The 23998-nt window shown below is 36.1% G+C and overlaps 1 protein-coding gene across 1 annotated transcript in view; it reads left to right on the forward strand.

The window, feature by feature from the left end:
- The first annotated feature begins 1012 nt into the window (after positions 1–1012).
- The window catches only part of fusl (fuseless), a 171702-nt gene continuing 148716 nt past the window's right edge, over positions 1013–23998 (forward strand). The window contains exons 1-2 of the mRNA XM_069820241.1: positions 1013–1417; positions 15267–16041. Of these exons, the coding sequence (XP_069676342.1) occupies positions 15421–16041 (621 nt within the window). The 5' untranslated portion in view covers positions 1013–1417; positions 15267–15420. The remainder of the gene's footprint in view (positions 1418–15266; positions 16042–23998) is intronic.

Here is a 23998-nt window from a genome sequence, read left to right on the forward strand (position 1 = left end):
TCTCACCTTACATGATTAAATCCAGTTCCACATTAAAATCCACATTAAAGCCAGACGTTTGAGATGGGCAGGGCATGTAGCACTTATGGGTGCATCCATAAATGCATATAAGTTAATAATAATAATAATAATAATAATAATAATAATAATAATAATTTATTTTACCTGGCAGAGTTAAGGCCTTCTCTTCCACTCAACCAGCAAAAAGTATATATATATACATATGCATGAACTTACAAAGAACTTAATAATTTGATTTAGATGAGAGTTACATGTATACAATAGTTATTTACGAATTGAACAACAAAATACTATGAACTATTAATTAAATACTGAAAATAAACTGTGTAGCAGAATTAAGCTAAAATACATAGAATATTAATATATTTCAGATAATATTAGATAATAGAAAGAGATTATTATGAGACAATTTTGAAAATACAGCACTATCAGGATGATGTCTAAAGAAAGAAGTAACATTGTAGTCAGTGATAGTTTAAAACAGTATGATTGGAGTGAAATGCTAATAAGGTTATCTTTTAAGCTGTTTTTAAAGGTTTTTATTGTCTTGCAGCAGAGTGTTAGTTGGAAGACCTGAGGGAAGAAGATATTTGGGGAGGCCGAGACGTGGATGGAAGGATATTAAAATTGATTTGAGAGAGATGGATATGATGGTAGGGACAGGATTAATCTTGGTCATGATAGAGACCGATGGCGGGCTTGTGTGAGGGCGGCAATGAACCTCCGGGTTCTTTAAAATCCATTTATTCTTTAACTCATATAAAAGGCGACTTGGACGTATCAACTTATTAATTTAGCCGAGGTGTCCCAAAAGATAACATAGGAGGCACACGGATTTTCCGATACGTCACTGGTCTTGTATAAACAGAAGTAAGGAGGCACCAGCAATCTCTAATATTTGACCGTTGAACGGAGCCCCGCAGGTCACGGTTTGCGGCCCCTCACCGTCAGCTCGTCCGAGTTTCGTTATCAGGACGCGCTGAGATAAATCGCGGGATGGACGACAGTTCTTCGAGTCGTCTGTTCGCGTCGCCACATCCTGCTGGTACACTGCCATTCATAATCCTAATATATTATGTCGGTTATTAGTGTTTTCTTCGGATTCACGTAAAACAATAGTGCTAAGACTATCGGTATTTGTTCTTCGTATGAAGTGACGCCAATTGTTTGTAGTTCTCTCGTTTGCTAATACTAAAATCTCGTGTGCAATGAAAAATATTTGTCGCTGTATTTAAACAGTTGATGGTGTGATAGACGAACAGTGCCTGTAACGTGAAGTTGAATTAGTTTTGTTCGTGCTTTTATCTCATAGCCAGCCGTCGTTGGTCCAGAAACTTCCAGCCTTTTCAGTGATTTACTGTGGACAACAGAAGATTTAACGAATAACTAACCAAAGGTGCGTCATATAATATGTTTTAAATGTATAGGCAACTTTTTTAGTATTGCGCTACATAAATCTCATTTTTACATAAATGAAATCAAGACTTTAAAATACCTGGGAGCAACAGTAACAAATATAAATGATACTCGGGAGGAAATTAAACACAGAATAAATATGGGAAATGCCTGTTATTATTCGGTTGAGAAGCTTTTATCATCCAGTCTGCTCGTCAAAAAATCTTAAATATAATTTGTAAAACAGTTATATTACCTGTTGTTCTTTATGGTTGTGAAACTTGGACTCTCACTTTGAGAGAGGAACATAGGTTAAGGGTGTTTGAGAATAAGGTGCTTAGGAAGATATTTGGGGCTAAGAGGGATGAAGTTACAGGAGAATGGAGAAAGTTACACAACACAGAACTGCACGCATTGTATTCTTCACCTGACATAATTAGGAACATTAAATCCAGACGTTTGAGATGGGCAGGGCATGTAGCACGTATGGGCGAATCCAGAAATGCATATAGAGTGTTAGTTGGGAGGCCGGAGGGGAAAAGACCTTTAGGGAGGCCGAGACGTAGATGGGAAGATAATATTAAAATGGATTTGAGGAAGGTGGGATATGATGATAGAGAATGGATTAATCTTGCTCAGGATAGGGACCAATGGCGGGCTTAAGTGAGGGCGGCAATGAACCTCCGGGTTCCTTAAAAGCCAGTAAGTAAGTAAGTATGAAATCAAGACTAGGCGCTTACTATAGGGTTTCATGGAGTTGTCATCCTGAGAAGATAAAACGGTGCAGTATTTTTCCCTTCCTTTTTGCTTCAGGATTCAAATTATCATGAAAAAAGATACAATTAATTAAATCCCTTGGATTGTGTAAAACTTCTTTATCCATAACTAGTACCTAAACTGGTCTTTATTTCAACATCCTTATCAACCTAAACAAATGCTTCATTCACAGCACTGTATTGAAGCATTTAATTCACTATTGTCAATTAAAAACTTTTTTCATGACAACCAACATATTAGCAACCATAAAATTCATACTTTCATTCATTTCTCTACGATAGTGCGTAAAGTTGCATTTTGTGCGAGATCGTGCGTATTTGCTTGGTTTCCGCACAAAACCAATCCGCGGTAAGTCTAAAATTCCACATTCAGTATTCCCAACATAACACACATAACAATTTCCCTCTTCTTATCGCTTAAGTGACATATTCATTTTACTGCTTTAGGCTTTTAACATATTATTTTTAGAGACGTTCAATATAGTAATAATTATAAATTGGAAACTTACCACTGCAATTTCACCTAAATTGTACTGTTAATTATTGTTTTTAAATATTTGCAAAATTAAGTAAACTCTACAACTCCACTAAAGTTACTGCATTCGTGATGCATGTAACATTAAGGAAGCCGTTTGTTTTAAGTTCGCATTTATAGACTGGGGAACAAAAAAAAAGACAGACGTATAACACGGCCTGCTGGAGTATAGTAAACACAGAAAACATTTTAAAGCAACAATGTTGAAGATAGATATTTTTGTTTTGCAAATTTGCCGTCATTGAACAGAAACCAAGATGGAGATTTCATTGCAACTAATTAGAAATTCCTCTTTGAGGTATGTAATAAACGATCTTCGCACAAAATAATGTACGATACGCGAGCGGTATGTTTTCTTTCAATTCTCGGAAATTATAAAAAGCTCAACTACGTTTCGCTTTTTCAAACTTTTCCTCGAACATGAAAACTTCAACATACCGCTCTTGTAACGCATATTACTATTACCCACTGTTACCAGTGCATGAAGTGAGTCTTTAAAACACTAGTTCCTAAAAAAAAGTAAGTAATCACTTTAGGCACTTCTATTCATTTTACGCACTGCCAAAGAAATTGTAATATTCAATGTACAAATTTCATTCAGTAAGAAATTAATGCATTATCTAGATCTTTCATTACTTAAATATTACACGTACACGTAACACAACTAACAAGTAACAAATTTAACATTCATATCTATTACATTTTAGCCCGTATTATCACAGTCTAGTATATACAGTCGCGAAGCTCAATACGTAGGGAACATGCATTCAATGACAGCTGAACTTTAGTTGCTAGCCACTAGGAACGTTACTAAAGCCTCATCACGGACAATGCGAAATAGTACCGGAACAGTCTATTGTTCCTAGTACTTTCAGTTGTTAACCGCTTGGAGCATTGTATCGCGAGAAATGCAAAAAATTACCTGAAGCTTCTTGCCTGTATATACTAGATTATGGTATTATTCTGAAGTTATATGTGTAGTACTCATTGTAACACGTTTTATCATGTAACTTTGTGCGAGATCGTGCGTATTTGCTTGTTTTCCGCACAGAATCAATTCGCGGTAAGTGTGAAATACCACATTCAGTATTCCCAACGTAACACACATAACAATTTCCCTCTTCTTACTGCTTAAGCGCGACATTCATTTTACTGCTTTAGGCTTTTAACATATTATTTTTAGAGACGTTTAACATAGTAATAATTATAAATTGGAAACTTACCACTGCAATTTCACCTAAATTGCAATGTTAATTATTGTTTTTAAATATTTGCAAAAATTAAGTAAAGTCTACTACTCCACGAAACTTATTGCATTCGTGATGCATGTAACATTAAGGAAGCCGTGAAAAAATCAACGAGATTCCAGATGCCGATGTTATTACTGCAATATGTTATAGCCTATAAGTAATATTGTTAAAATATTAAAATGAAAAATAAATCATTACATAACCTTACCGTTTGTTTTAAGTTCGCATTTATAGACTGGGGGAAAAAAAAGACAGACGTATATCACGGCCTGCTGGAGTATAGTAAACACAGAAAACATTTTATAGCAACAATGTTGAAGAAAGATATTTTGGTTTTCCGAAGTTGCCGTCATTAAACAGAAACCAACATGGAGATTTCATTGCAACTAATTAGAAATTCGTCTTTCAGGTATGTAATAAGCGATCTTCGCACAAAATAGTGTACGATACACGAGCGGTATGTTTGTTTTCATGTTCTCGGAAATTAAAAAAGCTCAACTACGTTTCGCTTTTTCAATCTTTTCCTGGACCATGAAAACGTCAACATACCGCTCTTGTAACGTATATTACTATTTTCTAACCGCTTTGTTGATTATATGGCCGGTTTAGGTGGCCATGAAATTATGAACATGAATAAAACAGACTCCCATTCCATGGATACTTACTTCTTAATGGTTCTGAGTTTAGATGACCATGACTAGGGCTAGAATATTGATGAAATTGCATCTTTTTTCTAGTAAGCCAGAAACATAGCTGCTTTAGTATTTATATGTTATGTGATAAACTGAATATTTTAAGATATATATGTTAGGGCATTTTTTGCATTTTTTGCCTGTTTCAACTCATAAGACCATCTCTTGTTTTTCGGACATTTTTGAGGCATTTTCATTTAATTTTGCCCATAAATCCTCATTATTTTTTACTTGGTTATTTAACGACACTGTATCAACTACGAGGTTATTTAGCGTCGATGGAATTGGTGATAGTGATATATTTGGTGAGATGAGGTAGAGGATTCGCCATAGATTACATGACATTTGTCTTACGGTTTGGAAAAATCTCGGAAAAAACCCAACCAGATAATCACCCAAGTGGGAATCGAACCAGCACCCGAGCGCAACTCTGGATCGCCAGGCAAGCGCCTTAACCGACCAAGCTACACTGGTGGCTAATACACGTTATTTTGTATAATATTTTAATCGTTTTTCTACACAAATATTGTCATTTTAACGTAGTACACTCCAACCACCCTTTCAATACAGACTCCTCTGTACTTGCTAATTCCGGATAAGAGTGGCCTTGTGGTGGACTACATGGAAACTACATCAGGTAAAATAATTAATTGAAGTGTACTACTTAGAAAAAAATATGTAAAATTAAATAAACTTAAATGTTGGCACTAGAATTTAATTTAATTACTAGTCTAAATATTAAGTAGTACAAAACCTCTTTTCCTACTAAGCCAATTATGTAAGATCAATTTTTAGGGCATTTATAGGGGCATTTTTGAAAGATTTTTAGGTCATAAATGCATTGCTTTTAGGACATTTTCTCATGATATATAGGTCATCAAAATCCTAGCTCTAGTAATGAAGTATCATAATAGAGTCAGTCATTGTAAATATCTGTACCAAACTTCAAATGGATAGCTAAAAAATTGTGGATCAATGATTAATTACATATAACAGTGTATTTGAGGCTACGTAACCCCTTAAAACGATCCACGTATAGGACGATCTTGGAAATTATCTATATCAGTGGTTTCCAAACGGGGGGTCGTTTATAGACACAATAATCTAAACTCTAGTAATGAGATAAATAGCCTACATTAAACTCAATAGATCACAGTTAAGAGAAACCCATTTACACTTATCTGCACTTTAATGAGGCACACATATAGCCGAACAGGCAGATAAGAGCTCCTATACTAGACATAGGGTTCGTATTTCCATGAGGCACAGAGGACTAAATCGATTCGGTGAAGTTTTCCTCAGAGTGTTCTCGAATTCTCTGTTGAAATCCATCGTATTTCCAAGATAATAATTCCATTGGAGAAGAAGGCAGAAAGAATTCCTACATTTTACACCAGTGTCCGAGGCAGTAAGTCCAGTCAATCACATAATCAATCAGTCAGCCAGCAAGTAAAGTTAGTCAATTAATCATTCAGTGAATGAGTCTGCCAGTTAATCATTTAGTCAACCAGCCAATCAGACATTCAGCCATGTCAACAAGTCAATCTGACAGTAATTTTGTCAATCAGTTAATCAGTCAGTAAAGTTGTAAATTAATGACCCAACCAATCAGTCATTCAATGAATAATTCTGCTAGTCAACTATTTATTGAGTCAATCATACATTCAGCCATGTTAACAAGCCAATCTGACATTAATTCTGTCAGTAACTTAATCAATCCGTAAAGTTAGTAAATTTGTGACTCAGCCAATCAGTCATTTAGTGAATGAGTCTGTTAGTCAATCATTTAGTCAGCCAATCACACATTCAGTCATGTCAACAAGTCAATCTAACAGTAATTTTGTCAATCAGTTAATCAGTCAGTAAAGTTAGTAAATTAATGACCCAGCCAATCAGTCATTCAATGAATAATTATGCTAGTCAACTATTTATTGAGTCAATCATACATTCAGCCATGTTAACAAGTCAATCTGACATTAATTCTGTCAGTAACTTAATCAATCCGTAAAGTTAGTAAATTTGTGACTCAGCCAATCAGTCATTTAGTGAATGAGGCTGTTAGTCAATCATTCAGTCAGCCAATCACACATTCAGTCATGTCAACAAGTCAATCTAACAGTAATTTTGTCAATCAGTTAATCAGTCAGTAAAGTTAGTAAATTAATGACCCAGCCAATCAGTCATTCAATGAATAATTCTGCTAGTCAACTATTTATTGAGTCAATCATACATTCAGCCATGTTAACAAGTCAATCTGACATTAATTCTGTCAGTAACTTAATCAATCCGTAAAGTTAGTAAATTTGTGACTCAGCCAATCAGTCATTTAGTGAATGAGTCTGTTAGTCAATCATTTAGTCAGCCCATCACACATTCAGTCATGTCAACAAGTCAATTTAACAGTAATTTTGTCAATCAGTTAATCAGTCAGTAAAGTTAGTAAATTAATGACCCAGCCAATCAGTCATTCAATGAATAATTCTGCTAGTCAACTATTTATTGAGTCAATCATACATTCAGCCATGTTAACAAGTCAATCTGACATTAATTCTGTCAGTAACTTAATCAATCCGTAAAGTTAGTAAATTTGTGACTCAGCCAATCAGTCATTTAGTGAATGAGGCTGTTAGTCAATCATTTAGTCAGCCAATCACACATTCAGTCATGTCAACAAGTCAATCTAACAGTAATTTTGTCAATCAGTTAATCAGTCAGTAAAGTTAGTAAATTAATGACCCAGCCAATCAGTCATTCAATGAATAATTCTGCTAGTCAACTATTTATTGAGTCAATCATACATTCAGCCATGTTAACAAGTCAATCTGACATTAATTCTGTCAGTAACTTAATCAATCCGTAAAGTTAGTAAATTTGTGACTCAGCCAATCAGTCATTTAGTGAATGAGTCTGTTAGTCAATCATTTATTCAGCCAATCACACATTCAGTCATGTCAACAAGTCAATCTAACAGTAATTTTGTCAATCAGTTAATCAGTCAGTAAAGTTAGTAAATTAATGACCCAGCCAATCAGTCATTCAATGAATAATTCTGCTAGTCAACTATTTATTGAGTCAATCATACATTCAGCCATGTTAACAAGTCAATCTGACATTAATTCTGTCAGTAACTTAATCAATCCGTAAAGTTAGTAAATTTGTGACTCAGCCAATCAGTCATTTAGTGAATGAGTCTGTTAGTCAATCATTTATTCAGCCAATCACACATTCAGTCATGTCAACAAGTCAATCTAACAGTAATTTTGTCAATCAGTTAATCAGTCAGTAAAGTTAGTAAATTAATGACCCAGCCAATCAGTCATTCAATGAATAATTCTGCTAGTCAACTATTTATTGAGTCAATCATACATTCAGCCATGTTAACAAGTCAATCTGACATTAATTCTGTCAGTAACTTAATCAATCCGTAAAGTTAGTAAATTTGTGACTCAGCCAATCAGTCATTTAGTGAATGAGTCTGTTAGTCAATCATTTATTCAGCCAATCACACATTCAGTCATGTCAACAAGTCAATCTAACAGTAATTTTGTCAATCAGTTAATCAGTCAGTAAAGTTAGTAAATTAATGACCCAGCCAATCAGTCATTCAATGAATAATTCTGCTAGTCAACTATTTATTGAGTCAATCATACATTCAGCCATGTTAACAAGTCAATCTGACATTAATTCTGTCAGCAACTTAATCAATCCGTAAAGTTAGTAAATTTGTGACTCAGCCAATCAGTCATTTAGTGAATGAGTCTGTTAGTCAATCATTTATTCAGCCAATCACACATTCAGTCATGTCAACAAGTCAATCTAACAGTAATTTTGTCAATCAGTTAATCAGTCAGTAAAGTTAGTAAATTAATGACCCAGCCAATCAGTCATTCAATGAATAATTCTGCTAGTCAACTATTTATTGAGTCAATCATACATTCAGCCATGTTAACAAGTCAATCTGACATTAATTCTGTCAGTAACTTAATCAATCCGTAAAGTTAGTAAATTTGTGACTCAGCCAATCAGTCATTTAGTGAATGAGTCTGTTAGTCAATCATTTATTCAGCCAATCACACATTCAGTCATGTCAACAAGTCAATCTAACAGTAATTTTGTCAATCAGTTAATCAGTCAGTAAAGTTAGTAAATTAATGACCCAGCCAATCAGTCATTCAATGAATAATTCTGCTAGTCAACTATTTATTGAGTCAATCATACATTCAGCCATGTTAACAAGTCAATCTGACATTAATTCTGTCAGTAACTTAATCAATCCGTAAAGTTAGTAAATTTGTGACTCAGCCAATCAGTCATTTAGTGAATGAGTCTGTTAGTCAATCATTTAGTCAGCCAATCAAACATTCAGTCATGTCAACAAGTCAATCTAACAGTAATTTTGTCAATCAGTTAATCAGTCAGTAAAGTTAGTCAATTTATGACAGCCAATCAGTCATTCAGTGAATGAGTCTGCCAGTCAATCATTTAGTCAGCCAATCAGAGATTCAGTCATGTCAACAAGTCAATCTGACAGTAATTTTGTCAATCAGTTAATCAGTCAGTAAAGTTAGCAAATTAGTGAGTCAGTCATTCAGTGAATGAGTCTGCCAGTCAATCATTTAGTCAGCCAATCAGACATTTAGTCATGTCAACAAGTCAATCTGTCAGTTGGATAATCAGTCAGTAATCTACTCGGCCAGCCGGTTTTTCAGTCAGTGAGTAAGTCAGTGAATATATGAATAAGTCAGTGAGTCAATCAATAAGTGAGCCAGTCTGAAACCACCTAGTCAACAGGTTCCTCAGTCGAGTCTAACAATAAATCAGACAGTAATTTCTTCAATTAAATAATCAATCAGACAGACAGAGAGCTTGTCGGCTAGCCAATTGACCAGTCAATCAGCAAGTGAGCGAGTTGATCAGGCAGCGAGTGAAATGGTTAGTCGGTGAGTCGGCAGGTCAGTCAGTCAGCCAGGCAATCAGTCAAATTTTAGTGTAGCCCTAGAATTACATTTTCCATGTTCTTAAGCGACTTAAAATTTTAATGTTCTGTTTTACATGTATTGTCAACAGCCTCCACTCTTTTTTATTGATTTAAAATAAAAATATTGATGATAACTGAATGAACTAAAATATACCCTCTTACACGTGCACATTTCTCAGGTATTTGGAATTAAAACGAAGGTAAAAATTTCGCAACACATATCTATGTTTGAGAGACACCGTAGTTGTTCTTACATGAAACAATAGGTACGAATGACTGGCGCCGACAATTTTTAATCTGTGAACCATATTATGTACTCTAGATAATACTGTGTATGTTGTATGTGGGAAATTTCCGTGATAGTTCAATAACAACACTTTCGAAAGACAGCACTGACACTTATCACGTCCTTCTTTTAGGCCATCATCATCATCATCATCATCATCATCATCATCATCATCATCATCTTAAGGTTGACTACTTATCCGTATTGTCTTCTCTGTTGAAAAGAATCTGGAACCACATTAGACATACCCGATTACTGGTACGGTATTTCCCAATTAACACAATGAAAAGCCAAGGGTGAAGGCATCGCAATGATATTATCAAGTGCTGCCCTGGCCTTAAATTATTAGAAAACTATCAACGTTGTTGATTAACAATAGCAAAGACTAATTTTTGGTGCAATTTCGGTATTTATATGATGACTGTTACTACTTATAGAGAATTTATGTTTTTCAAACAAAATAAAAATCTTACATTTTCAATATTAAAGTTGAAAATGAATAACTAATTGGTTCACAACTCTCAACTGTTGCTGGATGATGTAGGATATATTATTCTTTAAATTAGTAAAGTTCGAATATTTGTAAAAAAAAATCTTTGTGGATGTCCTAGCAGTTTCTAAGGTTTGAAGTTAAAAAGAAATTGGGAAATTTTGTTATTGGTCGGTTCATCTATAACTGTTGATTGGAGGCCTCGACATCTGGCTCCATATTCTTCATCTTAAATATTATGTCTATTACAACTCATCGCTACGAGTAATTGAAAACCTAACACACATAGAATGCCAATGCTTATATCTTTTAAGTGACTTTTCTTATCTGAACATAGTATCACTAGCGGGTAATTACTGCTATTTTAAACTTCTAAATATTTTAAATTTCAAATATATGTGCATACAACATGACCTAAATTATTGGCTATATTACATTTATAGACTCAATTAAAGTGTGGTTATCATTATAAAAATACAGTGGAACTCCATAAATAGACGCTCACTCTCGTGTACTTCACGATACAAGGTAAGTCAACGCATCCTGTCCCGTGCTGCACAGGGCTGACCAGTTGAACCAGTGCAGTAGTGTGCAGATACTCGTACACGTTGACAGCATGGCAGGGAACAAAAAATGTGTACTTATGTTGAAGCAGAAGTTACAAATATTGGAACGGTTTAAAAAGGTGAATCAATCAGAGCCATCCCTCAAGAATTTGACATTTCGATCAGAACAGCATAGGATAAAACAAAATTCATCTACCGATTACGAGGCATTCTGTACTGATTATAAGAAGCTTTGCTATTATCAGTTGATTGTAGGATGAAAACACAGCTTATTTTGTGTATTTCCTGAATTTAATCAATAGGGATGATTTATGTTTTCTCTTAAAGGTTATACACCATTTTAAAATAATTTAATACACAAACACAACTATTACAAGAAATGCTCAATATGTTTTTGTAGCTTTATTCTCTTCGACTCTAATCAACAATAAGAAAAATGCAGGTTGCCAGGCGACGATAGAAAAGAAAAGATGCGAAAACAAATTAATGTGGTGTATAAGCAATTGAATGCTCTTTCATATTCAAGTATAAAAATGTAGGGGTGCCGTTTGAAATTTCAAAGTGGGGGTGGCGGGGGGTGGGAGGTGAAATCTAAAATGCAATTAAGCCTTGTTTAAGACTTCCCCCTTGATATCTAAATTTACGTGTTTTTTTTTTTTTGGTTTAAATTGAATTCAATTAATCAACTAGTTATTTAGAGTGGAAAGTTTTGAAATGAAAGCCCCGTATGTAGATATATTTAGAGAGTTTTTCCTCCAGAAGTTTGTTTTATGTTTCAGATGTATCACGTTTATATTATACTTAATCACGGATTTGTTTTGTTATATATTTTGCATATACTACAATATATTATTTAAAATTATATACAGCACGTTAATTATTTATGTTTCGGTCCGCACGCCATAAAAACATTGTACAGCCCTTATGTTTATCAATGTCCGCAGTACTCCGTAGAAATACAGCGTTCGTACCTCGTCTCGCACACGTACCATTGCTGTGTCTACTTGTGGAGTTCCACTGTAATTTTAACATATTACAAGTTTTATTAAATGTTACAACTTTTGAGGTTGCGAGCCGCCACTGAAATGAACATGTATAAAAACATTATAAAATTATGTGAATACTAAAGTGGTTCTGAGTCATTTTGGCATGTTGTGAGAATGCAAGATGATAGAGTTGTGAAGAGAGTTCTTAAATTTATTCCAATGGAAAGAAGGAAGGTTGGGAGACCGAGATTGAGATGGGAAGACTGTGTGATGGATGACATCAAGACTTTGGGTGTTAGAAATTGGAGAAGTTTGGCATTGGATAGGGAGGAATGGCGAAAACTTCTGAAGAAGGCCAGGGCCCATGAAGGGCTGTCGTGCCATTGATGATGATGATGATGATGGTGATGATGATGATAGGATAATCAGCAAAATATTCAAAATAAAAATTCAATTCCGACCTAAATATATCTTTAAATAACCTATAACTTAAATAAATATCTGAAGTTAAACATATTATTGACTTACTTAGGCTAAATCAAATCAGTTCGCTCGCTATAACTTAATGTGTAGCGCGTGCGCTTTCCAACCAAGAGATCCGTGGTTCGATTCCTGGCGTGGGTCAATAGTGATGATGATAATAATAATAATAATAATAATAATAATAATAATAATAATAATAATAATAATAATCCGTGTCACTACAGCCCGTGAAGGGCCTAGACCGATCAGCCGGCTGCTGGCCTCACGCCCACATGCCGAAGCAGAGGTGGACGATCATCCAACCAGAATGGAGGTATCGTGTGGTTAGCACGATGATCCCCCCAGCCGTTATAGCTGGTATTCGCAACCGGATTTCGCTACCTATCGTAGCTCCCCAAGTGCATCACGATGCTGGGTGGGCACCGGTCCCATACAATGGTCGAAATTTCATGAGAAAATTTCTTCCCCAATGAGGACTCGAACCAGCGCGCATTCCGTAACGCGAGTCCTAGGCGGGATGCCTTAGACCGCGACGCCACGGTGATGATTAGACTTCGTTGAATTGCCACACGCAGCATGCAATCGGGTTGTCGATGTTGGTAGTATAGAGGAGGTGAGCGACCGTCCGGTCTCGTAGTATAAGCAGTTCAAGTTAAGAGATGTGGCCGGTCCAAATAGATAGAGCAGCTACAGCTAATGTATACCTATGTAAGCACTTGTTTTTGCATTACTGTGGTTGGAATAGTCAAAGCTTAACATTTGTTCAGTGCAGACAAGAATTCAATCAAACATGCCGCGATATAATGCTTCATAATTGCGTGTGTTTATGGAGGAGTTTGGTACTAAGTATTTTAGTGTTAAAGAACAAACCATTTTTTGTAAAATATGCACCTATTACATCGTGTGTTGTTCAACGTACATTTTCCTAATATAAAAACTGTTTAAGTGACCTCGGAGGAGGTTCACTTTGCAATCGCTCAAAATGTACGTAACTCTTAACTGCAATGCACATATTCAAGGATGATGTGAGTATCTTAAATTTAAGAGTTAATATATCTCACTATAAAATAATTGTGTATTTACATGTTTAGATATTTGCTACTTCAATGATCATTCATTATCTATATATATATATATATATATATATATATATATATATATATATATATAATTTGAACTGGTAATGGAAATTACGGGAAAACGGCTGGACGGATTTTAATAAATGATCCCTCATTTTGAAGCTTGGAACTCAACGTTTTTCGTTTTCAGTGAAATGTCAATTTTTAAACATAATTTTCCTATTTTCCAAAATCCATCTGTCGTCAATTTTGAGAACTAGCTAATAGCATTCACGGCCGACTTGATATACCCTTCGCTTTTTTGTAAAGGAGAAGCGAAGCGAGCATCAAGTCGGCCGTGTTGCATTTCAGAATAAAACAAAACACACACTACAGTAAACAATATTACACGAAGGCCATGATCTGCAAGAATGCTGACATATTTAGAGCTCAAATTAAATTGGTTATTAAAAACTTAACTTACTAAAAATAATTTATAGGTTCGATTCTGCGATGTGTAATTTTCTGTGTACAGCTGTGTATTGGATATTAAAAACTACAAAACTTGAGGTGGTTTGATGACATTATTACCATTAGAAATGAAATATTATTGTAGTTAATGCCATGATGTGACTATTTTTCATTAATTATACATAGTAATCCAAATATTGATGATATGAAAGTGAAACGTTTTGGGGTTATATAAGTAGATGTAGAGAATAACTTAAATTAGATTTTGATTTCTATATTTTACTGAGTGGCGGCTATATAGTATATATAGTATATGTTACTGAAATCTATAAAACTTACGAAAGATAATAATATTATTAAAAATCAAATATTTTTATAATTATTAATGAAGTGAGGTTGGGTCTTTTTCATATATTTAATGGCGGTGTGGTGTAGATATTTTATATACGTGGTTCTCTTCAATATTGGCTCGAGAGAGAGTATCTTTCATTGTTATGGAAGAAAATAACTTTCCGAACGTCTGTTATTCTTCATTGAAAATAAATCTGAAAAATGTTTATTTGAACGTCTAATGAACTTAGTTTGCAGCATTTGCTGCACAAGCCACTAGTATTTCTTGAATGCGGGGTACAGGTTTTATTGTATACTGCTCAGTGTTCACATAAGAGGCATACTCCATTCGTTGCACGCTCCCTTCTCATCAGTGTTGCCAACTGGACGGAAATTCCGTCGAAATTGACGGAATTTCAACGTAGCGGACGGGAAAAAATTGGCTTTGACGGGTGACGGATTTTCTGGCGGAAATTACGATTTACATCGTCTTTTGACATTTTTAGCTGCTGTCATTTTTAATTGTTTAATTCTTGGGAGATTTTACTTTTTATTTGAACGGCCCTGCCTGTTCCGTACTATGTTTAAGAATCCCCTGTTTCAAATTAGCTCATAATCAAGTCAGATGTTGAGGAATAATTATTTTAATCAGAATTGGTAAGTAAGTTTTGTTAAAATTTGCTTATATATGTAGGGTCTTATTATTATTATTTTTTTTTCAATTTTGACGGATTCTGACGGATTTCCACGTGTTATGTTGACGGGGATACAATTTATGTGTTGGCAACACTGCTTCTCAGTCTATACCGCGTGCGCAGTAAACCTTACGATTCTCGTGGCAATTCCACGAAGTCTAGTGATGATAGTGACCGATATTCTCACTGTGTATTGGAGATATGTTGAAGAACTAAAATTCTTGTAAATATTAATACTATCTTATTATTTTCAGAAAGATTCGACAATCTTCATTTATGTGGCCCGCTTCCAATAACAAGCCTGACTAAGAAGTATTTAAAAATCTAATAAAACGGAGAAAAGGCGCCGAATTCGATATCCCAAAAAGAGAAGACAAGTGAATCCAAATTAATTGACTTTAAACGAGAATGAGGAGAGATAGCGCTGATAACAATGGAAATGTAAATCCGAAATTTCCTACACACCTAGTGGACTACAATCCCGTGCTAACGTCTATTAACGTCGTCGAGAGGGAAGGCGCTCGTGTGATCGACGGCGTTAAGTTGAGTGTTCGGGCCTTGGAGACTGTGGACCTGATCGCTACTGTGGGGGTGGTGACTCCGCTGGTGATCGGGCAGTGGCGAGGGACATGGATGCTCTCGGAGTACTACGGCATCCCGTGGTGGGTGTCCTTCCTGGTGGGCAGCGTCATGCACCTCGTGTTCGCGCTCCTCAAGGACTTGCTTCAGGACTTCTTCAGCAAGCAGCGCGAGGAGTGCCTGCTGCAGTCGCCGCTCGTGTTCTTCGTGGTGTCCCGCCTCTACACCTGGGTATTCGGCATCGCCTGCATCTCCTACTGGCGGGGATTGTGGATCGTGATGGACGAGTACTCGGGCCGACATATCGGCCCCGTGCTGGCCGTCACGCTGGTCAGCCTGGCGCTGCTCTCAATGATGAAGACGTTGAGGACCATCAACGCTTCTCCGTTCAGTGTCAGCCTGGATGGGCTGGAACCGGGCTTCTCCTTCCCAACCATGTTTCGCACCTCAGTAAGTACTCAGCACATTACAGTATCTACTGGGTGTTCATTTCAAAGTGTGTCATGACGTCACTGTTGTGAGTCAGCGATATGAAGCGGGTTTCAGCTTTTATGTCAGAGAAGTTGCCTATTAATCAAGGCGTTTAATCTGAACTTGAGAACCAGTGGCGTAGCGTCAATGTAAGCTAAAAAGCTCAGCTTCCCCAGTTAATAATAATTTCATAATAAACCTGCAGTCTATAGACAAAATTATTTAATAATTTTAATAGAGTTTATATTTACGCGTTAAATAGTGTGATGCGGCAGCTCAGGATGATTTGTGATGCAGCAGTAAACAAGAAGCCTGCACATACCAGCTTCCAAGTAGACTGGTTTCTTACACTCATTCTTCTGTGTAACCCACCCCGCAGATTTTCCATCCCTTTCTAACTAAACTATCCTGGTCGCAAGGCACGCAAGAAGCTAGCTTTGACATTGAAAATAAGTAGTTTCCGAGTTATCCCTTTTCGTCAGTTGTGTTCAGTTGAAGTGTTAGTGCGCATTGTGGCTGATATAATAAATAATGAGTAAAATAACAGTTCCTGACACTAATTTACTTGAAATTTGTTAGGACAATTCCATTATCAAGACTGACTTACGAACAAAAGTGTGATCTAAAAAACAAATGACCGACTCCCTTTCTGTCAATGAAGGACACAACCAAAAGACAGATGCATACTTACGTAATGATACTAATACTGTATCTATCGAACGTTAATATTGTGATTTCTGTAACTATGACAGGGAGTGAGCTAATGTTATACGTATACGTGTCTATTTGTTAGAGATATGTGTAAACCATGAAATAATATTTTACTACGTACCATTTGAGGTCATGCCTTATTGGTGTTACTTACGAGGTTCCATACAATCTTCGACTGCTGACTTGACATTGACTACTATTTATTTTAAGACTACACTTTTGTAATACGTTTTCTCATATTGCATGAAAGACAACTTGAATTAGCTTCCCCTGCTCAAAATTTCATGCTACGCCACTGGAACGTGTACGGTATAACTTGAACTGTCTTAGCAACAGATGGCGGTCTGTACGGTCTGTGTACTGCCATAACCTCTTTCGAACTGTGTTTTGCGCGGGCAAGTCGTCGCAGGGTATTTATCATCGATTGCGTACGACAACATTCCACAACACAAATCAAATGCTCCGTGTCCATGTTGACCGTCGAAGTTAATGTCAACAAATACGTAAGTAATCGTCTTAACCCTCTCCCCATATCCCGACAGTACGTATTTCCAAACAGTTCACATTCCTGCCACTACTGGCGTTACCGTACGTATCGGTAAGTACTCTTCAGAATGAACGCCATAATTGCTAGGCAACGTCTCTGGCATATAGGTAATACGCCTCTGCGGAAGTGTAGGAAGATTGAATTTTCTAGGCTCATCGGCTAGCTACATGACGGCATACAGCGAGCCACGACACATTTTGAATTGAACACACAGTACTACAGTTCCCACGGTGCTTATTTCTGTGATGGATTGCATGCTGGGAGCCCTGATGAAAACTCTGCGTGCTTGCTTGCAGGAAATCTTACCTCCAGGGCCGGATTTAGGTACAGTGCCGCCCCTAGGCAGTGCTAAAATTTGCCGCCCTCCAACTCCCACAATCAGTTTATGAGCAGCTATTATACGGGCCATGTTTAGTTTAAATTAGTTTTAAATGAAATGTTACAATTCAGAAAACAATAAATTACTGGAATCAGAATGCAGTGAAACCTCTCCTTACGGACACCTCCAAGATACGGACACTCCTCATATAAGGACAGATTTTTATGTCCCAACAGAAATAATATAGAAATAAGATAAATTTAACTCTCGTTTACGGACATTCTCAGACACGGACACGGACAGCTGTTTAACAATCCTACAGCTTTCTTTACCTCCTGACTGCGGACAGAACTTGGATTTCAAGACCTAATGTGTTACAAAAAGTGGAAAATTTAGTTTCGAGAAGTGTACAGAAATTCCTTAACATGAAAGAAGACAATAAGAGACTCGAAGGCTACCAATAGCTCCTTGTTAGCTAGAAGCGGGTGGATAAACAAAGTCATAAAATTTAACCTGTCTGATGAGTTCAAGGTTTCCGCGATCATGAAATCGTATTCGACACATGATAGGGTTAATAGGATTTTTCTCTTCACTTCAATCAGTTGTTCTGTTTCGAGAGACATGGCACCTGAACGTAAAGGTCAAGTTGAAAACTGTAAATTAGTACTGCATAACTGTAGACCTAGAATAAAATTGCACGGCACAGTATTGTATTTTCCTTTTTTGGTCTTATCTACTATAGTTCGAAGTTGCAAAGAATTTATTGTAGTATACTGTATTTAGAATTAAACTACATTAATACATATCATTTAAAGAGTGAAGGGTACATAATGCATATTATAAATTTACTGTTAGATTGGGGTGCCTCCCTCCCAATAAAGGACACCTCCCAGAAGCGGACAGATTGTTACATACCTTCGATGTCCGTAACCGAGAGGTTTCACTGTACATGCTTCTTACTTGTGAAGCATGTCCACCGAATTAGCTCTGTGGTAACGTGTCTGCCTCCAGACTAGCCGGCCCGGGTTCGATTCCCGGCGGGACTAGGAGAGATGGCGGTGCACAACTTCTAATCACTATATTGTGCAACAATATGCCTGGGTTAAATCCCAAATCTCTCCGCAGTGCATATGAAGAGAAGGCATATTGAGTAGCTTAATATCAAAGCCGGACATCTGTCGTCCCCATAGTTTTGATCTAGACGCAATTTTTTAATTCACAGTGTTCTTTGTAATATTTAACACAATTTATTTTATAAATGTAGTGTTAAAGTTTGCATATGGTTTCACTATAACTGGAAAGAGCATGAAAAATTGTATAAAAGCCACAGCTATCTAAATTTCGATTGAGATCAGATGTCCGTCTTTGATATTAAGCTACTCATATGTCCGTCGGATGGGGACGTTAAGCCTGGCGGCACCCTTGGTGCTATTCGACAGGAGTAGGCTACGTGTCGGCACCGGGTTTCCCTTCCTCATCTTCATCATCATCATCTTCATCTCTCATTCCAGACATTACACTTACACATACACTCACCCTAATACACGACATAACTCTCCACAGATACACATCATGTACAATATGACCCGCCGAAGTGGTGTACAACTAGAAAATGGGTCACAGTTCTGCCATCTATCTGCAGCATGCGGAACCTGAATCACGCAAGTGAAGTGGGTGGGTATTGGATACACACACACTTGTGAAGTATAAAGATTTCCTTCGCATTTTCTTCACAGAGAAAGCTTTGATGATGTCATAAAAGTCGATCTGACGAAGCACATGTTCACATCTGTAAAGTAACGGTTAGCGCGTCTGACCGCGGACCAGGTGTTCTGGGTTCGGGGCAATTTACCTGGTTGAGGTTTTTTTCTGAGATTTTCCCTCAATCCAACTTTTGGTGCTGGACCCCGGACTCATATCACCGGCATTATCACCTTCATCTCATTCAGACGCTAAATAACTTTAAGATGTAGATAAAGCGTCGTAAAATAACCTACTAAACACTAAAAAAGGTATGAACAGTGATAGATGTGGAAAATTTCTGCTTGGCATTTCTAGAGGTCTATGAACTCTGTGTCCCTGTGGAGGAAATGGTTGTTTTAAATTGTAATAAGGCTTGAGAAGGGCGTTGACCTCCCTTAAGACCTTGAAGTTACGCTTCCATTCATGGTCATTAGCGCAGAAGTTATCGAAAATCTTACGCAATTGGGCAAGATTATCTTGGAAAAATTTCGTAAACATTTGCTTAATGGATTCTAATTCCTGCACTTCTGTTCCAAAGCCATTTCTTCAAGGTCTTCTTTAAAAAGCCATGGAGCGTGGCTATCAAGTGATTTCCTGGGTGTTAATGACCTACAATTAGTTAACTACGAGTACATTTTCTCTAGGTCTATACTGTCGAACAATGGCATGTGGTACTAACGTAAACTAAACATTGCAGGCAGTGAAGTGAAACCAAATACCTTAATATAATACTACCGTACAGCTAGCAGTTCTGAGCGCGAACGACGCTGGTGCTGCTACCTATGCGGCCGGTGTGGAGATACTCACGAAACAAGCTGTAATCAACTACAATGTATATTGTTGCTGGGCTAATTAATAGTTTTATTAATTGGTGCTATGTAAAAATGTCAGGGTGTATATGTGCTGTTTGTAATTGCTACAATTACAGTATTACAAATTGCTCCAAATCGTACTTTCGATTTCCGAGAGTTCATAAAACGTGAGCCAACAAAATTCTTTATTAGGCCTAATGCCTTTGTCTCTGTGTTGATAGAACAACAAAAATTAGCTTTTTTATTTAAGCCTAATAAATGAATAGAAGTTAAAATATATTGCAAATTTTAAGGTTTTAGCAAATTAAGTTTTGTATACTATTTTAATGTACAGGTACCGAAGTACATATTAAGTTTTATTGTTGTCCACATGCCTTTACTAATTACTACAAGCATCAGATTACTACCATTTTTATATTTGCAGCTGTCAGCAATGGGTATATAAAGCGTTATTGTAAATTCATTCTTAATGTCAGAATTAATTTTGTCTCACTAAAGCAAAGAAAAAATACGCAATATTTCTCATAATATGCAGCTTTGATATAAAATAATGTTACATTAAATACGGTACTATTCAATTAATATTTGTATTTGTGGACGTAATTCCACGCCGCTCCGCTAGATGTCAAGTCCATGATATTTCGCACTCACGTCAATGCTGCTAGTACACAGCTGTCCGGTATTATTATAGTAAGGTATTTGGTGAAACTAGCGAACGCAGCGTTGCCTGCCACCTACATAGATATTATTTTCTAAAGCCATCACAGTCCTACCATCTAGATGTGCGTAATTTTGAAATTGTGTAATTCACACTATCGTAATTCGAGAGGAAACTTATATTTCTTAATTTGATTCAATCGTCTGTGATACTGAGCGATTCATTATTTGTAGAAGAGTGAAGCCGACCACATCACGTTGTAATCCAGAGGTTGCAGAGGTTAAGAAAACATGGGAAATATAATTCCTTGCTTTCTGTGGGCTTCTATTCAAAGTAGCCTACACCGATGTCCCTTCTCAAGACGCAATCGTATTCATTTTACGTTTCTCCAGTCACTCATTTTGGTCGCTCTTTTTCGGTCGGAAGTTAAGTATTATGTAAAACAAAATATAACAGCGCTTGAAATTGCCAAGTTCTTAGTATTCAAAGTTTCGATCTGTTGCCTGTTTATTTTATGTATCTACTACCTTCCAACTTCTGTAAAGTAGTGAGCAAATATTATACGATAGAAAAGAGATTCCAAGTTCAAAACAAGCTCAGTTTAAACTCTTTTCCTTTTTTTCATGTTACTGTACGTAAATTTTTATAGCTATACCTTATTTATGAGTATGCTTGTACTATGCTAAAATAACGGAGAAAAAGAAGAGCTGATTATCTTCTATATTATATAATTTGAACTGGTAATGGAAATTACGGGAAAACGGCTGAACGGATTTTAATAAATGCCTCTCATTTTGAAGCTTGGAACCCAAAGTTTTTCGAAAAAATAGTAGTTTTCTGTTAAATGTCAATTTTTCAAAATAATTTTCCTATTTTCTGAAATCCATCTGTCGTCACTAACTAATTGCATTTCAGAATAAAACAAAACACACATTACAGTAAACAATATTACACGAAGGCCGTGATCTGTAAAAATGCTGACATATTTAGAGCTCAAGTTAAATTGGTTATTAAAAACTTCAAGACTTACTAAAAATAATTTACAGGTCTGATTCTATTGTGTGTAATTTTCTGAGTACAGCTGTGTATTGGGTTAAAAACTAGAAAACTTGAGGTCGTTTGATGACATTATTACCATTAGAAATGAAATATTATTATAGTTAATGCCATGATGTGACTATTTTTAATTAATTATACATAGTAATGTGAAACGTTTTGGGGTTATATAAGTAGATGTAGAGAATATCTTAAATTATATCTTGATTTCTATAATTTACTGAGTGGTGGCTATAGGCTATAATATATATAGTATAGCCTATGTTACTGAAAACTATAAACTTACGTAAGATAATAATACTGTTTTAAAAACCCAATATTTTTAGAGTTAATAATCAAATGGGGTTGGGTCTTTTTCATATATTTAATGGCAGTGAGGTGTAGATATTTATATGCGTCATTCTCTTCAGTATTGGCTCGAGAGAGTGCAAAAATTAGGGTTCCTAAGGTAAGACCAAAAGGTATTACTTACTGATAAAATAAGAGGCCTACAAAATTATGTAGTCTCCCGATCATTTCAGCAAGATCTCTTAGCAGGATAAAATGATTTTACCCTCTGCATTTCAAGCTCTACATGCAGCAGCTATACCAAGATGCTATGTCTATTGTTCGAAAGCATAGGAAACCTGACTTTCGTTTAATTTTCACCTACAATCCACAATGACCTGAAATAGCTATTGCTTTACTCTCACATGAAAAACCTACTGATCGTCCCGACATTGTTACTTGCGTTTTCGCATTCAAACTAAAAAACTGAAAGTGTATAGGTCCAAGAAAAAGTATTTGGCATAAAAAAAACCATTCAGAGGGAGTATGTTTCATTATTATGGAAGCAAATAACTTTCAGGATGTCTGGTATTCTTCATTGAAAATAAATCTGAAAAATGTTTATTTGAACGTCTAATGAGCTTATTTTGCAGCATTTGCTGCACAAGCCACTAGTTTTCTATAATACGAGTGTTTATAGTTTTCCGGTAATTTAATTGAGCTTAACAAATGTTTGTTGTCATGATAACGGAGGTCGAGAAATAATTATTATCTAATGACAGCAAACATGAGTTTAAAAAGCAAAATTAAATTACCTGAGGATAACTATTATCACTAATTGTATTAGGCAAGATAATCCCAATGCGAACAACTGTAATTCTGAACAACTAAACATTCGAGGTTATAATAATACGAGTAACATCCAGAAAAAGTCGAATGGAAGCAGAGATGATAAGAATAAAAGGCTCCTTGGAATAAAAGCAACTGAACATTTGAGGTTATGACAGCACTTTATTTTGAACTCTTTTATCATTGCTTATCTATAATTCTCAACATGTTTAATTTAATTGTAAACATTTTACTTGTAGTAATTAATTGTGTAATTATTGTAATTAATTATTGTTGCATGTTGAGACTGCGAGTCTGACGTAATTGCTTGATTGCTGATGCATCGAAACAGAGACGATACAAATAAAACAAATGAACATAGGAGGAAAAACTATCACTTGTTAAGTTTAGCAGCATAGTCTAGTACATATAGTCACGAAGCTTGATGTGATTTTTTGCATTTCTCGCGATACAATGCTCCACGTGAATAGCAACTGAGTACTAGGAGCAATATACTGTGCGATAGTAGCGATTCTAGTGGCTAGCAACTACTGAAGTTCAACCACAGTCTAGTATATACAGTCACGAAGCTTGAGTTGTTGAGAGTCAACGAGTTCGTTGTTGAGGGTACTAGGAACAATAGACTGTGCCGGTACTATTTCGCATTGTCTGTGATGAGGCGATAGTAGCGATCCTAGTGGTTCAAAATTTAAATACGCATTGCTATGCGACCACTTGTACAAAACTTAGGCTGGTTGCAGCTTCAGAAAGTCGCAAAATATTCAATTTGCCTTGTTGAGTCAGCAACTTCTTCGACACGTGCATTGTGCTAGTTGCAGATACAGTAGGCGTTGAGATTGTAATACAGTGTTATAAAAATTGTTGTATATTTTTCTTAATTCAAATTTAAATTCATACCATATGGCAAAAGGTGCTAAAAATCTTTGTAAGTTTATTGTCGTAAATATCTTTCTCTTTCCATGTAGAATTTGATA

The sequence above is a fragment of the Periplaneta americana genome, chromosome 3, assembly GCF_040183065.1.
Source record: "Periplaneta americana isolate PAMFEO1 chromosome 3, P.americana_PAMFEO1_priV1, whole genome shotgun sequence".
Lineage (NCBI taxonomy): Eukaryota > Metazoa > Arthropoda > Insecta > Blattodea > Blattidae > Periplaneta > Periplaneta americana.